This window comes from Ptychodera flava, chromosome 18 (genome assembly GCF_041260155.1).
Source record: "Ptychodera flava strain L36383 chromosome 18, AS_Pfla_20210202, whole genome shotgun sequence".
Classification (NCBI taxonomy): Eukaryota; Metazoa; Hemichordata; class Enteropneusta; family Ptychoderidae; genus Ptychodera; species Ptychodera flava.
In genome coordinates this window covers 13,629,728-13,653,048 of record NC_091945.1, presented here as the reverse complement: position 1 = coordinate 13,653,048, position 23,321 = coordinate 13,629,728, and the positions used below count along the sequence as shown (strand labels likewise).

General features: G+C 36.0%; 2 protein-coding genes across 2 annotated transcripts in view; both read left to right on the top strand.

Moving 5' to 3' along the window:
- The first annotated feature begins 370 nt into the window (after nt 1-370).
- Nucleotides 371-13,547, top strand: LOC139117599 (mucin-2-like). Its single transcript, XM_070680840.1, has 13 exons — nt 371-587; nt 939-1,157; nt 2,798-3,016; nt 3,574-3,792; nt 5,012-5,230; nt 5,582-5,800; nt 6,152-6,370; nt 6,929-7,147; nt 7,498-7,716; nt 8,800-9,018; nt 9,405-9,623; nt 12,188-12,406; nt 13,300-13,547. The coding sequence occupies exons 1-13, from the start codon at nt 371-373 to the stop codon at nt 13,545-13,547; spliced, it is 2,874 nt and encodes a 957-aa protein (XP_070536941.1).
- Nucleotides 13,548-13,758: 211 nt separating this feature from the next.
- LOC139116914 (fibrillin-2-like) overlaps nt 13,759-23,321 on the top strand; it is a 62,052-nt gene continuing 52,489 nt past the window's right edge. Inside the window, exons 1-10 of the mRNA XM_070679641.1 lie at nt 13,759-13,974; nt 14,225-14,443; nt 14,653-14,871; nt 15,098-15,316; nt 17,691-17,798; nt 19,491-19,724; nt 20,301-20,423; nt 20,816-20,932; nt 22,340-22,471; nt 22,826-22,936. Coding sequence (XP_070535742.1) covers nt 13,794-13,974; nt 14,225-14,443; nt 14,653-14,871; nt 15,098-15,316; nt 17,691-17,798; nt 19,491-19,724; nt 20,301-20,423; nt 20,816-20,932; nt 22,340-22,471; nt 22,826-22,936 — 1,663 coding nt within the window. The 5' untranslated portion in view covers nt 13,759-13,793. The remainder of the gene's footprint in view (nt 13,975-14,224; nt 14,444-14,652; nt 14,872-15,097; nt 15,317-17,690; nt 17,799-19,490; nt 19,725-20,300; nt 20,424-20,815; nt 20,933-22,339; nt 22,472-22,825; nt 22,937-23,321) is intronic.

Below are 23,321 nucleotides of genomic sequence, written 5' to 3'. Positions count from 1 at the left end.
AAATTCAATGTATATTATTTAGTTCATTTGTAGGAACCTGTATACCAAATTTCAAAGCTTTCAGATGAGAAGTTTTGGAAAAACACATTTTTGACCAAAAATGGCAAAAATTGCCCCCAAAAATACAAAATTACAGATTTCATCAGAAAATCAATATATATTACTTCGTTCATCTATAGAAACCTGTATACCAAATTCCAAAGCTATCAGACCAGAGAGTATATGCACCATTCAGCTAAAATACAGGCACTAATAAGTGGTTATACATGTTTCTTACTTTGTTTGTTTTATTGAAAATGTGGATGTTTGTTTTAGGAAATTTAGAATCGTTGTATTAGTTTATTGTTTACTGTTTTTTTCCGACAAAGAAATGACAACAACGGTAGAGGCCACCACAACTGCTGAAATGACAACCACTGAGGTAACAACAGCTGAACCCACTACTACAGAGGAGCCAACCACCACAGATATAACAACCGAGCCCGAAACAACGACTCAAGTAGAGACTACAACAGAAATGGGCACTACCTCAGAGGAACCAACCACACTAACCGAGACAACAACAGAAGAATTCAATACCACAGAAGGTGAAATATTATTTGACATTGCGTCGTACAAAAAGCAAATGTTCTGTACAAAAAACGTCAAATGGCTAAAAGGAGTACAAACTCTAAAAATGTGTATATTGAATAATATGTTGTCTTCTTTGTTAGTGTAATTTGAAAAGGGCCTCATTCTATAAGGAAATTTGAAATTGTTGAATTAGCATACATTCTGACAGGTTTTTTTTACTGAGAAAAAATGCAAATGGTAGAGGCCACCGCAACTGCTGAAAATATGTTTCTTATTCTGTTTGTTTTATTAAAAATGTGGATGTTAGATTTAGGAAATTTAAAATCGTTGTATTAGCTTATTGTTTACTGTTTTTTCCGACAAAGAAATGACAACAACGGTAGAGGCCACCACAACTGCTGAAATGACAACCACTGAGGTAACAACAGCTGAACCCACTACTACAGAGGAGCCAACCACCACCAATATAACAACCGAGCCCGAAACAACGACTCAAGTAGAGACTACAACAGAAATGGGCACTACCTCAGAGGAACCAACCACATTAACCGAGACAACAACAGAAGAATTCAATACCACAGAAGGTAAAATGTTATTTTGGCATTGCCTCGGACAAGAAATCAAATGTTCTGCACAAAATCTTCAAATGACAAAGACGAGTACAAACTCTAAAAATGTGTATATTGAATAATATATTATAGCTTTGTCAATACCAGTGAATTTTGTGACGTCACATCCATACATTATTACTGATAATGTATTCCATTATTCAGCATTGCGGCCCCACAGCGAGCAAGTTTTGTTTTGGAAAACGAAAAAAGGACTGCGCATTTAAAATTAGGGAAAATATCGGATAAACCATGTAATACACAAAACTATAAATCTTGATAATGGTGCACAATATTGATAATAATGTCTTACTGAACGACGTATCACATTTTTTGAGTCCTCACGCATGCATTTGTCGTCTGTCTGGCTGGCGCTCAGCATGCAGTCCCCATCCGATACGCTGGTTGTACTACGGAGCCATTCAAAGTCTCGGTCCAAGGTCAGCTACTACCAACAACAACGTGGACTCTCCGTTGATCTAACATCTCGGCCACCTAATTCTGATGCACTGACTGTAATCGGAGACAACTTTCATTCATCGTTTTTTTCTCCATGTCTGTGATTTTACCTTGCATTGTTCTCGATATCGCGACGGTACCGAAACCCTCCAGTATGTTTGTCAACTGTGCCTTTCAAGCACCCGTTTACGTCAAGTTCTGTCGTTCGCCGAAATAAAATATCTCTTCAAGAAGTCATCGAAAATTAAATTTATAGACACAATTATTATTGAAATATAAACATTTGAATAACAATGTTGAACTCTGTTGATATCGTTTGCAATGAATGCTGTACTACTAGCGACATAATAATGATCGTATTGATCAGCTGATACCATGGCATGCAGCTCGCTGATCATGCTGATGTCGATGCATGAACATTCCGTTTTCTTCATCTCTGGCATTTTATCGTGTCGGATTTTGAATGTCATGATATTTAAAGGTGATATTTCAAGTTCGATATAGACGGTAGGGATGCAGTTACGTTTCATTTCCTTCGAAAATACATCGTTTCTCAATTCAAAATGAACCGTGAAATTGCTGGTAATTTTTTGTGCTGAACGCGTGTTCAGTGCAGTGCACTGTGCAGTGTGGAGTGCATGTAATATGTACAGAGTCAGGGCCGATCATGCTGGACGACGCTCACTGGCTTCAAACTCAGTTTAAATTTCCTTTTTTATTCGTTTTCTGCAACTACAAATTCACTGGCATTGCCAAAACTATAAAATAATAGCAATAATGCCCCCTCCCAGCCCATAATGGACTCAAGCAAACTTGCACTCCATTAATGTACTCGGCTTCGCCTCGTACATTATGTCGTGCAAAGTTTTCTTTCGTCCATAATGGGCCGGGAGGGGGTGCATTATTGCTTAAATATGTTCTTTTTTATGTTAGTGTAATTCCAAAGGGGCTCATTCTTTAAGGAAATTTAAAATTGTTGAATTAGCATACGTTCTAACCTTTTTTTACTGACAAAAAATGACAAATGGTAGAGGCCACTACAACTGCTGAAAATATGTTTCTTACTTTGTTTGTTTTATTGAAAATGTGGATGTTAGATTTAGGAAATTTAAAATCGTTGTATTAGCTTATTGTTTACTGGTTTTTTTCCGACAAAGAAATGACAACAACGGTAGAGGCCACCACAACTGCTGAAATGACAACCACTGAGGTAACAACAGCTGAACCCACTACTACAGAGGAGCCAACCACCACAGATATAACAACCGAGCCCGAAACAACGACTCAAGTAGAGACTACAACAGAAATGGGCACTACCTCAGAGGAACCAACCACATTACCCGAGACAACAACAGAAGAATTCAATACCACAGAAGGTGAAATATTATTTAGACATTGCCTCGGACAAGAAATCAAATATTCTGCACAAAAACATCAAATGCCTAAAACGAGTACAAACTCTAGAAATGTGTATATTGAATAATATGTTGTATTCTTTGTTCGTGTAATTTCAAAAGGGCCTCATTGATTATTTAAGGAAATTTAAAATCGTTATTTGCCTACGTTCTTACTGTTTTTTATCTTACAAAGAAATGACAACAACGGTAGAGGCCACCACAACTGCCACTGCATCAAAACATAATAATACAGATAAATTCACATTATTGAGTTGCCTGTATTATAGAGTAATAAGAGTTACTTCACATGAATCCACATGAATATAGGCTTGCTAAATACAAGCAATGGATTCTTGACTGTATTCATCTGTATATGCACTATTCAGCTAAAATTTAGTAAGTATTATTGGGTTTCCATACAGTGTGCTGAAAATATGTTTCTTACTTTGTTAGTTTTATTTGAAAAGTGGATGTTAGTTTTCGGAAATTCAAAATAGTTGTATCAGCATACTGTTTACTGCTTTTTTCTGACAAAGAAATGACAACAACGATAGAGGCCACCACAACTGCTGAAATGACAACCAATGAGGTAACAACAGCTGAACCCACTACTACAGAGGAGCCAACCACCACCAATATAACAACCGAGCCCGAAACAACGACTCAATTTGAGACTTCAACAGAAATGGGCACTACCTCAGAGGAACCAACCACATTACCCGAGACAACAACAGAAGAATTCAATACCACAGAAGGTGAAATATTATTTTGACATTGCCTCACACAAGAAATTGCCTCACACAAGAAATGAAATGTTCTGCACAAAAAACGTCAAGTCGCTAAAACTAGTACAATCTCTAACAAGCGACCTAACGGCCGATATAGTTCCGCTGTGTTCATGTAGGGAATAACTATTTTTGACACATGTTGATGAAGAAGGTGGAAATCATTGATAGCTCATTTAAATGGCCAGAAAAAAAGTGCTAGAATAGCTGCAAAAATACACAATTGAAGATTTCATCATACTTTGAATATATCACATTAGAGCATCCCTGAGAACATGTCGACCAAAGCTATCTGACGAGTAGTTTTTTGAGAATAACATTTTCTGACCAAAAATTGCAAAAATGGCGCCCAGAAATAAAATTGCAGATTTCACCATAATTTCAATATATCATATATTTAAATAATCCCTTGTAACCTGTATACCAAATATCAAAGCTATCGACTTGCAGTTTTTGAGAAACAAATTTGTTGATCGAAAAAAGACAAAAATTGCCCCAAAAATACAAAATTGCAGATTTCACCATAATTTCAATTGATGACATTTAGTTCATCTGTAGAAACCTGCGTGTCAAATTTCAAAGCTATCAAACCAGTGCTTTTTGAGAAACACATTTTTTGACCAAAAATGATTAAAATTGCCCTAAAAATACAAAATACAAAATTGCAGATTTTTTTCATAATTTCAATAAATATCATTTAGATCATCTGTAGGAACTGTGTACTAAATTTCAAAGCTATCAGATGAGTAGTTTTGGAAAACACATTTTTGACCAAAAATGGCAAAAATTGCCCCAAATATACAAAATTACAGATTTCATCAGAAATTCAATAAATATTATTTAGTTTATTTGTAGGAACCTGTATACCAAATTTCAAAGCTTTCGGATGAGAAGTTTCGGAAAAACACATTTTTGACCAAAAATGGCAAAAATTGCCCCAAATATACAAAATTACAGATTTCATCAGAAAATCAATATATATTACTTAGTTCATCTATAGAAACCTGTATACCAAATTCAAAAGCTATCAGACCAGAGAGTACATGCACCATTCAGCTAAAATACAGGCACTAATAAGTGCTTATACATGTTTCTTACTTTGTTTGTTTTATTGAAAATGTGGATGTTTGTTTTAGGAAATTTAGAATCGTTGTATTAGTTTATTGTTTACTGTTTTTTTCCGACAAAGAAATGACAACAACGGTAGAGGCCACCACAACTGCTGAAATGACAACCACTGAGGTAACAACAGCTGAACCCTTTACAACAGAGGAGCCATCCACCACCAATATAACAACCGAGCCCGAAACAACGACTCAAGTAGAGACTACAACAGAAATGGGCACTACCTCAGAGGAACCAACCACACTAACCGAGACAACAACAGAAGAATTCAATACCACAGAAGGTGAAATATTATTTGACATTGCGTCGTACAAAAAGCAAATGTTCTGTACAAAAAAACGTCAAATGGCTAAAAGGAGTACAAACTCTAAAAATGTGTATATTGAATAATATGTTGTCTTCTTTGTTAGTGTAATTTGAAAAGGGCCTCATTCTTTAAGGAAATTTGAAATTGTTGAATTAGCATACATTCTGACAGTTTTTTTTAATGAGAAAAAATGCAAATGGTACAGGCCACCGCAACTGCTGAAAATATGTTTCTTACTTTGTTTGTTTTATTGAAAATGTGGATGTTAGATTTAGGAAATTCAAAATAGTTGTATAAGCTTATTGTTTACTGTTTTTTCCGACAAAGAAATGACAACAACGGTAGAGGCCACCACAACTGCTGAAATGACAACCACTGAGGTAACAACAGCTGAACCCACTACTACAGAGGAGCCAACCACCACAGATATAACAACGGAGCCCGAATCAACGACTCAAGAAGAGACTACAACAGAAATGGGCACTACCTCAGAGGAACCAACCACATTAACCGAGACAACAACAGAAGAATTCAATACCACAGAAGGTAAAATGTTATTTTGGCATTGCCTCGGACAAGAAATCAAATGTTCTGCACAAAATCTTCAAATGACAAAGACGAGTACAAACTCTAAAAATGTGTATATTGAATAATATGTTGTTTTTTTTGTTAGTGTAATTCCAAAGGGGCTCATTCTTTAAGGAAATTTAAAATTGTTGAATTATCATACGTTCTAACCTTTTTTTTACTGACAAAAAATGACAAATGGTAGAGGCCACTACAACTGCTGAAAATATGTTTCTTACTTTGTTTGTTTTATTGAAAATGTGGATGTTAGATTTCGGAAATTTAAAATCGTTGTATTAGCTTATTGTTTACTGTTTTTTTCCGACAAAGAAATGACAACAACGGTAGAGGCCACCACAACTGCTGAAATGACAACCACTGAGGTAACAACAGCTGAACCCACTACTACAGAGGAGCCAACCACCACCAATATAACAACCGAGCCCGAAACAACGACTCAAGTAGAGACTACAACAGAAATGGGCACTACCTCAGAGGAACCAACCACATTAGCCGAAACAACAACAGAAGAATTCAATACCACAGAAGGTGAAATATTATTTTGGCATTGCCTTGGACAAGAAATCAAATGTTCTGCACAAAACGTCAAATACAAATGGCTTAAAGGAGTACAAACTCTAAAAATGTGTATATTGAATATATGTTGGCTTCTTGGTTTGTGTTATTTGAAATGGGTCTCATTATTTTAGGAAACTTATAGTCGTTGTATTTGCATACGTTCTCACTGTTTTTCATCTGACAAAGAAATGACAACGACCGTAGACGCCACCACAACTGCCACTGCATCAAAACATAATAATACAGATAAATTTACATTAATGAGTTGCCTGTATTATAGAATATAAGAGTTACTTCACATAAATCCACATGAATATAGGCTTGCTAAATACAAACAATGTATTCTTGACTGTATTCATCTGTATATGCACTATTCAGCTAAAATTTAGTAAGTATTATTGGGTTTTCATACAGTGTGCTGAAAATATATTTCTTACTTTGTTAGTTTTATTTGAAAAGTGGTTGTTAGTTTTCGGAAATTCAAAATAGCTGTAACAGCATATTTTTTTCTGCTTTTTTCTGACAAAGAAATGACAACAACGGTAGAGGCCACCACAACTGCTGAAATGACAACCACTGAGGTAACAACAGCTGAACCCACTACTACAGAGGAGCCAACCACCACCAATATAACAACCGAGCCCGAAACAACGACTCAAGTAGAGACTACAACAGAAATGGGCACTACCTCAGAGGAACCAACCACATTAACCGAGACAACAACAGAAGAATTCAATACCACAGAAGGTAAAATGTTATTTTGGCATTGCCTCGGACAAGAAATCAAATGTTCTGCACAACATCTTCAAATGACAAAGACGAGTACAAACTCTAAAAATGTGTATATTGAATAATATGTTGTTTTCTTTGTTAGTGTAATTTCAAAAGGGCTCATTCTTTAAGGAAATTTAAAATTGTTGAATTAGCATACGTTCTAAATTTTTTTTACTGACAAAAAATGACAAATGGTAGAGGCCACCACAACTGCTGAAAATATGTTTCTTACTTTGTTTGTTTTATTGAAAATGTGGATGTTAGATTTAGGAAATTCAAAATAGTTGTATCAGCTTATTGTTTACTGCTTTTTTCTGACAAAGAAATGACAACAACGGTAGAGGCCACCACAACTGCTGAAATGACAACCACTGAGGTAACAACAGCTGAACCCACTACTACAGAGGAGCCAACCACCACCAATATAACAACCGAGCCCGAAACAACGACTCAATTTGAGACTTCAACAGAAATGGGCACTACCTCAGAGGAACCAACCACATTACCCGAGACAACAACAGAAGAATTCAATACCACAGAAGGTGAAATATTATTTTGACATTGCCTCACACAAGAAATGAAATGTTCTGCACAAAAAACGTCAAGTCGCTAAAACTAGTACAATCTCTAACAAGCGACCTAACGGCCGATATAGTTCCGCTGTGTTCATGTAGGGAATAACTATTTTTGACACATGTTGATGAAGAAGGTGGAAATCATTGATAGCTCATTTAAATGGCCAGAAAAAAGTGGCTAGAATAGCTGCAAAAATACACAATTGAAGATTTCATCATACTTTGAATATATCACATTAGAGCATCCCTGAGAACATGTCGACCAAAGCTATCTGACGAGTAGTTTTTTGAGAATGACATTTTCTGACCAAAAATGGAAAACATTGCCCTAAAAATGAAAATTGCAGATTTCACCATAATTTCAATATATCATATATTAAAATAATCCCTTGGAACCTGTATACCAAATATCAAAGCTATCAACTTGCAGTTTTTGAGAAACAAATTTGTTGATCAAAAAGACAAAATTGCCCCAAAAATACAAAATTGCAGATTTCACCATAATTTCAATAGATGACATTTAGTTCATCTATAGAAACCTGCATGTCAATTTCAAAGCTATCAAACCAGTACATTTTGAGAAACACATTTTTGACCAAAAATGGAAAAAATTGCCCCAAGAATACAAAATACAAAATTGCAGATTTTTTTCATAATTTCAATAAATATCATTTAGATCATCTGTAGGAACATGTATACAAACTTTCAAAGCTTTCAGCGGAGAAGTTTGGAAAAAAAACTTTTTGACCAAAAATGGGAAAAATTGCCCCTAAAATACAAAATTACAGATTTCATCAGAAAATCAATATATATTACTGAGTTCATCTATAGAACCTTTATACCAAATTCCAAAGCTAGCAGACCAGATAGTGTATGCACTATTGAGCTAAAATACAGGCACTAATAAGTGCTTAGACACTATGTATTATTGGGTTTTTATGCAGTGTGCTAAAAGTATGTTTCTTACTTTGTTTGTTTTATTGAAAATGTAGATGTTTGTTTTAGGAAATTTAGAATCGTGCTTATTGTTTACTGTTTTTTCCGACAAAGAAATGACAACAACGGTAGAGGCCACTACAACTGCTGAAATGACAACCACTGAGGTAACAACAGCTGAACCCACTACTACAGAGGAGCCAACCACCACAGATATAACAACCGAGCCCGAAACAACGACTCAAGTAGAGACTACAACAGAAATGGGCACTACCTCAGAGGAACCAACCACATTAACCGAGACAACAACAGAAGAATTCAATACCACAGAAGGTGAAATATTATTTTGACATTGCCTCGGACAAGAAATTAAATGTTTTTCACTAAGACGAGTGCAAACTCTAAAAATGTGTATATTGAATATGTTGTATTCTTTGTTGGTGTAATTTCAAAGGGGCTCATTCTTAAAGGAAATTTGAAATTGTTGAATTAGCATACGTGCTAACGTGCTAAGGTGAAATATAAATTATACATTGCCTTGGAAGAAACTCAAAATGTTCCACACATACCGTCAAAAATCTACACGTGTGTAATTTCTAAAAATTCATGTATTTCAGAACGTTATTTTTATTTTCGTAATATTTGAAATGGGTTTTATCGTTTATGGAAATTCAAAATAGTTGTATTATCATGTGTTTACTGCTTTTCCCCTGAAAAAGAAATGACAACAACGGTAGAGGCCACCACAACTGCTGAAATGACAACCACTGAGGTAACAACAGCTGAACCCACTACTACAGAGGAGCCAACCACCACAGATATAACAACGGAGCCTGAAACAACAACTCAAGTAGAGATTACAACAGAAATGGGCACTACCTCAGAGGAACCAACCACATTTCGCGAGACAACAACAGAAGAATTAACTACCACAAAAGGTGAAATATTTATTTACAATGTCTTGGACAAAAAGTCAAGTGTTCCTTATGTTACTCTTGCTTTTTTGTATGGTTCATGAGCTGGCTGCGTAGGAGCAAACTCAACAAGGGCAATCGCCAAAGTCGGTCTTGTGAGATTGGTCGTTGAATTCTTGGAAAATGCGGTTGCCTTGAGGATAGGGGTATACCAAGACGAGTGTAGGGGCTGGACAAATGACACTGACACTTTAAGTGAAATGAATGAATAAATATATTACCATTCCCTGCCCATCGCATTCTGACTGCTCGCGCTGAACCACGTGACTGACCAATATTCGCTCCGGAAATTTTCGTTTACACGCCCGTGAATATGAATAATAAGATTAACAACTCAAAGTATCGTAACTTTACAGCTCAAACGTAAATCATTATCATTCACAAAATAGAATGGAGCACTTGCAGGTCAAGTTGAGATACTTCTTCTGAAAAGATCTCCGGATTTGCCAATTTTTTACAGCGCGCGTGACAGTGCGCTGCATATTGCTCAGTTTCTGGGGCCGAGTTGTTGTTCGCTCCGGAAATTTACGCAAATTTTGATGGTTTTCTTGGGCTCGCTGATAATATAATGGAAGTAACGGGCTCAGCTCTGACCGTTAACGTTTATTTATGGGCGCAGGCTCAAGGAAAGCCAAATTAACGGGCTCGGCAAGCCTCGCCCGTTAATTTTTGGCCTTCCTCTCGCCCTTGCCCTTAAATAAACGTTAACGGTCAGCGGATCGCCCGTTATTTCTATAATGAACAATAATTCCATAAATATTCAAATGTACCGGTACAAATTAAAAGTGTCGTTTTACAGTCTCGTTAACAGAAACTTACTATTCGTAAATCAAAGGTGCTCACTTCTGCACCAATATATCTAAATATTATAAAAAAATAAGAAATTGATTTACAAGTGCAAAATAATATCACAAACCTGTTACGTTGCGAACAAGTAACATTTGTATTAACAACATTTCACTCGTTGCTTTTCACTTGACATGTCAAACAAATCAGATCAAAGGCTCTAAGTTTGTCATACAAACAGTACGTAGTGTCCGTTGCAGCAGTTCTTTGAACGCCTATGCGGTAACGATAATAACACAGTGACACTTTAGCATTCCATCCAGGGTATACGTTTCTGGAGAAAACTGGCGTAGCTTCACCTGCCAAAAGTCACTCCAGGCGTCGTTTAAAAGTTCTTAAACAAACGTGAGAAACAATATAGACTTTCATCGATGAGGGCGTTGTCTAACAAACTACAGTCACGTCGAATTGCATCCAAAATCCAACGAAAGGAGTTTCGAGTATCAATGAGATTAACTATCACAGTGTCCGCAATGATTCTGTATCGGTTTAGAAAATGTCGTCTAGCTAAATCACGTGTTTCATGGGAGTAAAGTCGGAAAAACATATCTCGGCGATAACCCATAGACATTACACGTGATTCGCAACGTATGAGTTCAACCGTGACTGGGATATTCGCTTCTGGACGATGCTCAAGAGTTCGTTCAAACGTGAAGTAAAGCTCAACAACAAAGCGTTGATCAGTTCTGTGAATGACAAATCACTTACATGGTCGAGTAATCGTGCTCGTAAAATCATCTGTCCTAAGTTCAGACTTCGGCGCAGAGTTAGGCGGCTCGTTGCAATTGCATTCATCGCGCCCAACTTCGAATGGCCGTAACTTTATCAAATCGAGTCCGATTTTCATGCGACTAGCATCGATTCAATCGTACATATTCGGCTTTCAAATCATGAAGCATCAGCGTTGAGAAACCTGTGCGTGCATCCCTAATCGTTGGATCTCGGCAGTCGGTGTCTCCAAAATGCCATAGTGTTCGGCAGTCACCCGCTCTTCGTTCCAGTACAGCAGACTTTACATTCAAAAGTGTTGATGAAATACCTCTTCACACGCCGGGATCTCACGAAGACCAGCTCAAGTAATGTCAGTTCACATCCAGCTCCACTCGCGTCCCTTTTCAATGCAATTTCATCACACGATTCCGCCGATGGTTTGGATTTTGTGGAGACTTCCACTCACGTCAACTCCACCGAACAACTGCCATGATAGGAGTCTTATTATTGCCAAGTTTTCCTCGCCGCATTACACCCGCCAAACCTTGGGTAAAATACTGGTGCGTCTTCCTTGACTTAAATGATTTAACCTTTCAAGCACCAAAAAGTCAATAGATAACAATAAAAAGGGTTTCGTACATCAATCACAGAACCCGAGGTTCAATATCACATAAAAATACAATCAAAACCCGCGGATTACTTTAATTGCGTAAACACATTAAAAGCAAATGTCAATATTTAAAATAGTCCATCATCAAATATACGGGGTCCTCCTACTGTGTCTTGAGGGATCCTACCCTATGGTATCACACACATAACGTCAAATATCGCAATGTGAAGAACCTCTAAAAATGTGTATACTTCAAAATATGTTGTTTAGTTGTTCATATTATTTTAAATGTGTACGTTCATTTTAGGAAATTCATAATCGTTGTATTAGCATGATGTTTTACTGCTTTCTTCTGACAAAGAAATGACAACAACGGTAGAGGCCACCACAACCGCTGAAATGACAACCACTGAGGTAACAACCGCTGAACCCACTACTACAGAGGAGCCAACCACCACAGATATAACAACGGAGCCCGAAACAACGACTCAAGTAGAGACTACAACAGAAATGGACACTACCTCAGAGGAACCAACCACACAACCCGACACAACAACACAAGAATCAACTACTACAGAAGGTGAAGTGTTAATTTTACATTGCCTCGGAAGAAAAGTCAAATGTTCCACACATACCGTCAAATATCTCTACGTGTGTAATCTCTACAAATTTATATAATTCAAAATATGCCATTTTCTTTGTTTGTGTTATTTGAAATACGTATCATTATTTCAGAAAATTTAAAAAATGTACTAAGGTTCCAAAATAAGAAATTGACCTCTTTAATCTAACAATACTCTGGTAGTTAATAAGCTCAGAACCCCCGTAAATTATATATTTTCTGAAATCCTAGATACAGGGGAAGATTTTGGTAATCACAGTGACACCATTGTTTACATAACTATCACATGAAAGTTAATTTGCATAACCTTTCAAAAATCGGTTTTCCCTATGTTTTGTCTCAATACTTCAAAATATCGGACTCAAACTTGCTGGAATGCAAGCTGTCACAACGGTCTTCAAAAGTGTGTCTAACATTTTTTTATATCTTGCTTAGGTTTTATTTGAGCACAATTTTAAAGAAATCAACTAGGGTTAAATTCACCGCTCTGGAAGTTTTTCTGGCATAAAAATTGTATACGAAGGTTTAAAAAAATTCTGAGACATACCTTTGAAGATCCTTTTGACAGCTTGCACTCACAGAAATTTCAGCCACATACCTCAAAGCATTGAAACAAAACATAGGGAACACCGATTTTTGAAAGGTTATGCAAATTACCTATCACGTGATAGTTATGTAAACAATGGTGACACTATGGTAACCAAAATGTTTTGCTATATCTAGGCTTTCCGAAAATATATAATTTACATGGTTTCTGAGCTTATTAACCACTAGAGAATTGTTAGCTTAAAAAGGTAAACTTCTTGTCTTGGAACCATAACATTATGTTTTACTGCTATTTTCTGACAAAGAAATGACAACAACGGTAGAGGCCACCACTACCGCTGAAATGACAACCACTGAGGTAACAACCGCTGAACCCACTACTACAGAGGAGCCATTAACCACAGATATAACAACGGAGCCCGAAACAACTACTCAAGTAGAGACTACAACAGAAATGGGCACTACCTCAGAGGAACCAACCACACCACCCGACACAACAACACAAGAATCAACTACTACAGAAGGTGAAATATTATTTGGACATTGGCTCTAAAATTTCACACATAACCTCGGAAGAAAAGTCAAATGTTCGACACATATCGTCAAAATCTCTACATGTGTAATCTGTAAAAAATATTATATATATTTTTAAAATATGTCATTTTCTTTGTCTGTATTATTTGAAATACGTATCATTATTTCAGGAAATTTACAAACTTGTTGTATTAGCATTATGTTTTTACTGCTTCTTTCTGACAAAGAAATGACAACAACGGTAGAGGCCACCACAACTGCTGAAATGACAACCACTGAGGTAACAACCGCTGAACCCACTACTACAGAGGAGCCAACCACCACAGATATAACAACGGAGCCCGAATCAACGACTCAAGTAGAGACTACAACAGAAATGGGCACTACCTCAGAGGAACCAACCACACCAACCGACACAACAACACAAGAATCAACTACTACAGAAGGTGAAATATTATTTGGACATTGCCTCGGAAGAAAAGTTAAATGTTTCAAACATAACCTCGGAAGAAAAGTCAAATGTTCCACACATATCGTCAAATATCTCTTCATGTGTAATCTCTAAAAAATTATATATATTTATAAATATGTCATTTTCATTTTTTTTGTATTATTTAAAATACGTATCATTATTTCAGGAAATTTACAAACTTGTTGTATTAGCATTATGTTTTTACTGCTTCTCCCCTGACAAAGAAATGACAACAACGGTAGAGGCCACCACAACTGCTGAAATGACAACCACTGAGGTAACAACAGCGAAACACACTACTACAGAGGAGCCAACCACCACAGATATAACAACGGAGCCCGAAACAACGACTCAAGTAGAGACTACAACAGAAATGGACACTACCTCAGAGGAACCAACCACACCACCCGACACTACAACACAAGAATCAACTACTACAGAAGGTGAAATGTTAATTTTACATTGCCTCGGAAAAAAAGTCAATTGTTCCACACATGCCGTAAAATATCTCTACGTGTGTAATCTCTAAACATTTATATATTTCAAAATATGTCATTTTCTTTGTTTGTGTTATTTGAAATACGTATCAATATTTCAGAAAATTTAAAATCTTTGTATTAACGTATGTTTTAATCCTTTTTTTCTGACAAAGAAATGACAACAACGATAGAGGCCACTACAACTGCTGAAATGACAACCACTGAGGTAACAACCGCTGAAACAACTACTACAGAGAAGCCAACCACGACAGATATAACAACGGCGCCCGAAACAACGACTCAAGTAGAGACTACAACAGAAATGGACACTACCTCAGAGAAACAAACCACATTACCCGAAACAACAACAGAAGAATTAACTACTACTGAAGGTGAAATATTTGTTCTACATTCCTGGCAATGACAGCTATATGTGTACCTTACAACGTCAAATATTTTAACAAGTACAATATCTGAATGTTTTTGACGTTTTAAAAATATTCTTTTGTATTTTCTTGTGTTATGTGAATTATGTTTTAATGTTTCTATAAATTTATTTTCATGTCTCTTATATTTTTTTTTATTGCTCCTTTTCTGATAAAATGACAACAACGGTAGAGGCCACCACAACTGCTAAAGTGGCAACCACAAAGATAACAACAGCTCAACCCACTACTACAGAGGCGCCAACCACGCAGATATCTACGCGTACTACGCCCGTTGTAACAACGACATTGCCAATGCCAACTTCTACTTTACAAACAACAACACTTATTACAACCACTTATCTTCCAACGACAACACCGATTTTGACTACCCAGATTATATGCAATAATGGTAAGTGTCTTTGCGACTTGATTTGTTTTTGCAGATAATAATATTTTTATATGTTAGTAAATCTCTTATGGTATGCTTTTTGCATGGCTTACAGATTAGAGGCTCATTTGCATATTTGATGAATTATTTGACATTAGGCCATACTTCAAAATTCAAGCACTGAATTTTATCAGACCTCTGAGTTGTGTTGGTAATTTGAAGGTAAAGTTACGCGGAAAGATTATTAAGTGTGACATTCTGATCATTTGCTCATTTACATACTTAATGCATTTCTCTAGTTAGGCTATATATTAAATGAAATACTGAAGGCACTGTTTTAACAAAACCTCTGCTGTTATTTGATCATACTTAGGCCAACTTATGATATAAGTTTAATTAGCACAACACTCTGATTATTAGCTCATTTGCATATTAAATGAGTTTTGGAATTAGGCCAGATATTATTCCTAAAAGCATCGATTTCTACTAAACCTATGCTATTTATCAGTCGTACTTAGGCCAGCCTATTCTGTAAGTTTGATGAGCAAGAAAGTCTGATTAATATCTAATTTGCATATTGATGAATTTTTGTATTTAAGCCATATATCAATCTCGAATACTTTCATTTTGATCAAACCACTGATAATACTAAGATCTACTTATGCAGTGTGTACAATAAGCATGGCATTCTGATTATAACCACGTTTGTATATTTAATGAATTTCTCTCATCAGACCATATTTTAATACTAAATGCACTGATTTTGCTTAACATCCGATATTCATTGATCATACAAAGGTCTACGTATGCTGTACGTTTAATGAGCAGGGCAACCCAATTATTAGGTCATTTGCATGTTTAGTGAATTGCTGTTCATTGGCCATAAAATATATTAAAACTGAATTTAGTTGAATTGAATGAGACTTCTGAAGTACATCGCTTATACTTACATTAATATGCTGACAGTTTGATGAATATCATATGCTATTAACTAATAGTATGGGCTCATTACATCATTACTGACTCTATAAATACGCCACATGTCAAACTGAACGTACTGAAGTTGGTTAAACTTCAGTAGATTAAGTAGAGTGACACATTGTAATTTGCTCATTTGCATATTTAAAGAATTCTATTTAGTCGGCCATATATCAACCTATGCCCCAAGATGTCTAGACTAATTTCAGTCATTTATTAAGCTTTTACCTTTGGAAACGTGAGTTGAGGTCTCAGTCTGGATTGTGATTCTTCCAGTAACTAAAAAATGGACTCAAAAGGTATTGGTCGTAGGCACCCTGTTAGATCTTTTTAATTACAAGTGAGGACTGTATCATGTACAAATACTTGTATCTGAGAAGGAATGCTACAAAGTAGTCATAAATTTGCAGATCTTTGTTGTTGTTCCGGAGTTTATCCCACCTCTGTTCTACAACAAATGATACATTAGTTGGCTTTATAGGAAAGTCATTAAAAGCACGCAGCCAGTGAAATTACCAATCGCAAAAGCTTTTGCTATTCCTGATAACTCCATCGATTACCAAACAGAGGCCGTAAGTTCCCATGTCTACAGACACTATTCAATCGTTTGCATTATTCTAATATCATAGAGAGAGATTTAAACATAGTTATAAACGTTGCATGAATAAATTGTGATGGCAAATTTTCTCATTTTTGGAAAACTGCCATTTTCCGTATGATGCACAGGAGCACTTTAGGTCAATCTTGTGATTAAACTTGCCACTTGTAGGTTGAAATGCATCTGGTCCGATGGTGGTTTACTCGCTGGGCCGCCATGACAGCTTGAGAAAAAATGAATTGACAAGCATACTCACAGTGTATCAAATCCTCAATTCACATGATTGACCCCAATCATGGGATGACATATTATATGATTGAAGATTATCCTGTATGTTTTTTTTATATTGTGTTGGTGACCTATCTGTCAAGATGGTCCTTTATTACCTTGTAAATATTTTATTTTTACATATCATACTGAAGGACCTGGTAATTTATTACCTTGCATAATTTGGAATATTGAAGTTGCTTTGACGTCATATTACTCACAGGAAGAAGTTCCTGCAAATTTTGTCGAAAGATTTTTTTTTCTTTTACCACACATGATGAGTAATATGACTTATTATTAGAAATATATAAGCAGTGCGATGAATGTTGCTTACTTTATACATGTATTGTGTGACGTCAAAGTGAAAAAGAATTGCAGTTGATAATTTGTGCTCTTGACATCATAGGTATCATCCTGGAATACAAAAACTAAAAGGAAACGATTAGGGAATTTGACAAACAGAGAAGACCTTCTCTGAGTGAGTGTGGACCTCTCGAGATCTTACTCTGACAGAGACATTTAAGGCGGAATACTTTTGTTTCCTATCAATAGGTACATGCGACCCAGCGTGTCAGAATGGAGGTGAATGCTACCAGTGTGGTGTTGAACCAGCAAAATGTTTCTGCCCTCCAAACTGGCAGGGAAGTACCTGCGGTAATGGTGAGTACACTATCATTAAAAGCTTTGTTTGATACTCTAGAAAAACACTGGGTTCACACAATATGCTAATTTTACACTTTTTTGCAGTCATTTAAAGCTGTCAACCTGAAGAAGGCAACTGGTGAGTTTCCGAAACATTTGGGTTGTGAGCTCACATTTGGTATACCAACGTGAGGTTATCGTATAAGCTGAAGTCGGTGACGTCTGTCTGTCTGTCTGTCTGTCTGTCTGTCTGTCTGTCTGTCTGTCTGTCTGTCTGTCTGTCTGTATGTATGTATGTATGTATGTATGTATGTATGTATGTATGTATGTATGTATGTATGTATGTATGTACGTACGTACGTATTACGTACGTACGTATGTATACTTACGTACATATAGTATGTCCGTCAACATAAAAAAAACCTCGCCAACCGCTGCACTTTTTAGCTTGGTATTTGGTCTGTGGATGATAGATGGGATTTCTTCAAATGAAATTGCATTGCCCAAGTTATGCAAATAAGCTTAAAATTGAAAATGGTCAAAAATACTAACTCATAGGGGAAATTCACCGAGGATGATTTCGACATATCGGAAAAGCTATTTTCGCCATAACTCGCGCGATTTTTTACAAAACCGATAAAAATAGTACAGGAAGTTGTGCACGTAATTTGAATCATGGTAAAAAAGCTCCATAGTCGTGCTTTTCCAGAAAACAGACCCATAATAAAATAGACTTTGAATACATAATTATCCTTAAATCTAAACTCACAAAAATGTTAAGAATTTGTTAAACAAGGGGATTTAAAATGTAGATCCGGTTTTTGATAGTTGGACATGACCCTTTCTCCCCAAAATATACCACTCCGGTTGGTTTGTTCTAGTTGTGTAATTGGTGGTTTTAACCCAGGGGTCCACAAGTTATGGGTATCAATGTTTTTGCTCAACCAAATATTGTAAATAAGGGATGTTTTGTAAAATGATCTTCCATATATCTCAATGGAAGGATTAATGATTTATTCTTATATTCTTGCAAAGGAGCATTTGGACATTTTGTTGAACAGCATCGTACCAAGCCATTCCTGAAATGCCACTGCCGGTGGTAAACTATGCTGCGCGAATCGTACAATGTTTGCTATATCGTAAACTAAAAATGACACGAACTGCGCTGGTACAACCATTGGATATAATTGTTACAAGATTTTGTTTACTATTCCGGTATATCTCAACCCAAAATCTCCTTGTTCCTTGAAGCCCTTCTAATTTTGGTGTCAACAACATCGTCGTGAGTGGAAAACAGCAACAATTTTGTTTGTTTGCTTTGTTCATTTGCAAGTTGCAAATGTAGTTTGGCTACACTGCAAAACGGTAACTTTTAGCGCACATATCGACACTCGCCGTGAAATGTTTAACCCTAAATGATTATATATGCGTGCCTTGATAGAAAGCAAAGGCTGGAGTAATTCTAATTATCCATGATATCAAAATGCGTAGCATTTCTCGGTAACCATAATGTTGTTATTGCGTCATTTCCATTTAACTCACCAATGTCAAGTGGGCCTGACATATAACCTAATACAGTTATGGCAAACATTAAATGGTATGCTAATGTTGTGCATTTATGAATTCCAGAGTAGCAATACTAATAAACCATTGAAGTAATAGTAAATTTCATTCTCATGAAACAAAACACACATTTATATTTCAATGTAGATGTCGATGAATGCCAAGAAGGTACGCATGACTGCGACGAAGTTGCAACTTGCACAAATACCATTGGCTCATATATTTGCACATGTCCCGGTGGTTACCGTGGTAATGGCACCTTCTGTGAAGATATCGATGAATGTGAGGAAGGCCTGGACGCTTGTTACGGAGGTGCAACATGTCAAAACACAGCAGGATCTTATGAGTGTATCTGTCCGGAAGGAGAAGACGATTGTAAAGGTGAGAAACGAAATACATAGCAGCGTTTTTACACAGCGAAAGGAATGAATGGGCTATCTGAAAATTGGACCACCAAAACTCACACTTAGTGAATAATCGTTAGTTTAATCAATGCAAATGATTAAATGGAATATTTACAGTTATAAATAAATATAATTAAATCACAAAAGGTGAAGACATGAACACTCGATATAAACATATACATTTAGTTTGAAAAGGTGAAAGTACCATGATAGGCATGAAGTCCAACTGGATGAAGTCTTAGATGGACATACATCTTTAGAGAGACAAACTGCCAACAGCTACACAAGAAAAACATGCAGGTACTGCGTAGCAAGGAGAAGGAGCTTGCCGTTTGATTTACCGTTATTTCATTAGTGATTGATTGAATGGGTTAGTTAATAGGCGTTTAGTTGGGTTTTGGGTTGACATTTTGGCCTTCCATCAGTAACCGTAAATAGTCGTTTATCACGTATTATTAGTGTGAAAAATTAATCATTTATTCACTAAAAATGTTTATTTTATCTACTTTTATGCTTTTCACGTAAAAACCCTTTAATTTTTTACCCCATGTAGATGTCGACGAATGTGACCTTGGATTGCATGAGTGTCAGCAATTGTGCAATAACACGTTAGGAAGTTACGTTTGTTACTGTGAACCTGGATTCGTGTTGCAGGAGGATGGCAAGTCTTGCGAACGTAAATAGGATTTATTTACATTTATGTGATATATATATATATATATATATATATAATATATATATATATATATATATATATTATTATATATATATATATATATATATATATATATATATATATATATCCGGTCATACCGATTGTACGAGCAAAATATGTTTAAACATTCAGACGAGATTCGGATTTTAGGCTTAATTAAGTCTCTGCAAAGTATTGAACTTGTAGTTCCAGTTCAGTCACCAATTATTCATATCTTCTTCGGTTGCTTGGGTTTTGCTATTTGATGGGTGATATAGTGAATATTTTTGAATATATTTGTTAAGTTGATAAAAGATTCCTTTTTGACATTGATAGACAATAAATTGAAAATTTTCTTTACTTTACTTTAATAGCTGAAAATCCCTGTCAGCGAATATGCGAGAATGGAGTATGCTACCTCGATGAACAGAATGAACAGAAATGTCAGTGTGATAGGGGCTATGAACAAACGCTTGATGGCAGTTGTCAAGGTAGTACTCATTTTATCACATGTGTGGCTTAGGCCTCATTCAATGTTTCCTTGCGAAGACTCATTTCACATTGTCTGTCCGCCAGCCTGTCCTAATGTGTTATTTTGGTTCTGTGTGATAGTTCGATTGCTTTTAGAAGCCATCATTTTCCGAAGTCAACAAACTTATTGTTTGCAGGACAAAATATAGTTTCGTATACAAACTTGATCTAGTTCACATTTAAATTAAGACAAAGCCACTATATATCGGACATATTAATACATGTATGTAACTGTTTTTCAAACATTTTATTAGATATTTTTTTAAATAATGGCCGCAGTTATGTGTGTTATTGAATTACTAATCAATAGAATCACATTATTTCATTAGCTTTTGTTTGACATCATAGCATCTCAAATGTTAGGGATGTCTTTCTGCGATCACCCTCCTCTATTCATTTTCAATTTCCCGGCGGAATCCATTTGTTTTTTGGTTTTATCCCATAAGATAGAAGGGCTCGAATTTTGGAAGTATCCATGTTCATTGAAGAGAGCTTATATCATACCTGCCTGCCTATACTTAGTTACAATACGCTGTACTTATTCAAATGTGATCATATGTATCGTGACAATTGTTTTCGATGTCCAATTCTGGTTGCTCAGATTAACGTCATATAATTTCTTTCACGGTGGGCTATTTTAGGATAATTTTTTCCGATGTGCGTATTATATATAACAATGCATGTTAGTCAGTTATCTAGCATACAATGAATGTCCGGAATTATTTTATGATTAAAGTAAATGTAAATCATGAGATGGCACTTAGGATCATGGGATGTAGATGTACAATGATTTATGCCAGCTGCTAGAACGTAAATGAAGCATTAATTTTTACAGAGTTTGCAATAATGTCTTAAGCTAAGTAAATACCGGTTTACTGTATTTATGCTTAATATTACTGACATATTTACGTTTACAACCGTTAATATTTATAGTGTTATTTTGGTTGGAAATGCCAACTGCAAAAAGACAATAGTGATGTACGCAATTCAACACTGACAAGCTTAAAATAATTTGTTCAAACCAGGAAGGCAGTTCTTTAAAATTACTGCTTGTTTGTGTGATCGAAGATTGCTAAATGGACACATGTTTGTCTACCAATCAAATATTTGTACCACTTAGAAAATCCAAGCTCTGTAATTACGATATGTGTTTAATGTAAGAAAGTCTGGGTCGATTCATTTCGTAGATATCGCCGTTATCGATCCAAATTGTGTGTCATTGTGACGTAACTTATTAAGATGGCAATTTTAATGGCGACGTATCAAAATATTATACAAGAGGAAACTCTTACACTATGAATTTGCAACTTAATGGCACAGACCCTTGTGAATATTCCAATAGGCATTTACTTGTTGTATTTTTCCAGACTGTAATGAATGTCTGCGACAGACGTGTGGTGAAGATAACTGCGAACAGCGATGTCAAAACACGGAAGGAAGCTATACCTGTGCTTGTAACGCTGGATATCTACTGGACCCTGATGGCTATAGCTGTATAGGTAACGCCTTGAATTGTTTAAACTCTCATAATTTCGTTACGCCCATATGAAAAAGATATTTGTGAAGAATTTAACAATACAGGAGCAGAGAATGTATTTACATTGTTATCATGGAAAATTCTTATTTCCATCGACATATATTTTACGTTTCCTAATGATTGTCGATCAGTTACTGTAATGAAAAGATACTGAAGACACGAGGCAAAATGAGTTAAATACCTACATGGTTTTGCTACAATGTGTGGAAGCAGGAAGACTATAGGTTCTCATGAGTATCGATCTTTAATATATTCTTAATTACAAACAAACATTAAGAAACTTCCTAATGTATATGCTTTCTTGTATTTTACACAGATATAGACGAATGTGAATCTAACCCGTGTGTCAACGGAACTTGTGAAGACAGGGTCAACGCGTACGAATGTATATGTGAACCTGGATTTACTGGCGTGAACTGCGAAACAGGTTAGTTCTTTATGTGCTAAGGAGACTCCAATTTCCAGGTTTTTTGTTATTTTGACTTTTTTAACCCTAACATTTACCTGAAATATCTCTAAAATTCACTCCACAATGCGATATCAAATCATATAGAAATGACCAACGTAACTGGGAGCGCATCATAACACAGACGAGATAAAACAGAGGCCGTTGCTCGGCCAGCAGAGATTGTGCCGACCAGTAACGGGTCGTCACATATCTCTGTTTAGTGATTTAGTATTTTTTTGTTTCCTTTTTTATTTGATTGAAATTTGTCACGGGTAAAATTGTATCTTGTACTAGTGAATGACAGTGGTCAAATCTCTGCCCATTATTTGCCAATGGCAAAAGCGATCATAAAAAATGAGTATTA

Excerpts from the sequence above, each read along its gene's own strand:
- LOC139117599 (XM_070680840.1), top strand. The coding sequence starts at position 371 with ATGACAACAACGGTAGAGGCCACCACAACTGCTGAAATGACAACCACT. Across the intron at positions 6,371-6,928 it reads AGAATTCAATACCACAGAAG|AAATGACAACAACGGTAGAG; the intron begins GTGAAATATTAT and ends TTTCTGACAAAG. Across the intron at positions 12,407-13,299 it reads AGAATCAACTACTACAGAAG|AAATGACAACAACGGTAGAG; the intron begins GTGAAGTGTTAA and ends TTTCTGACAAAG.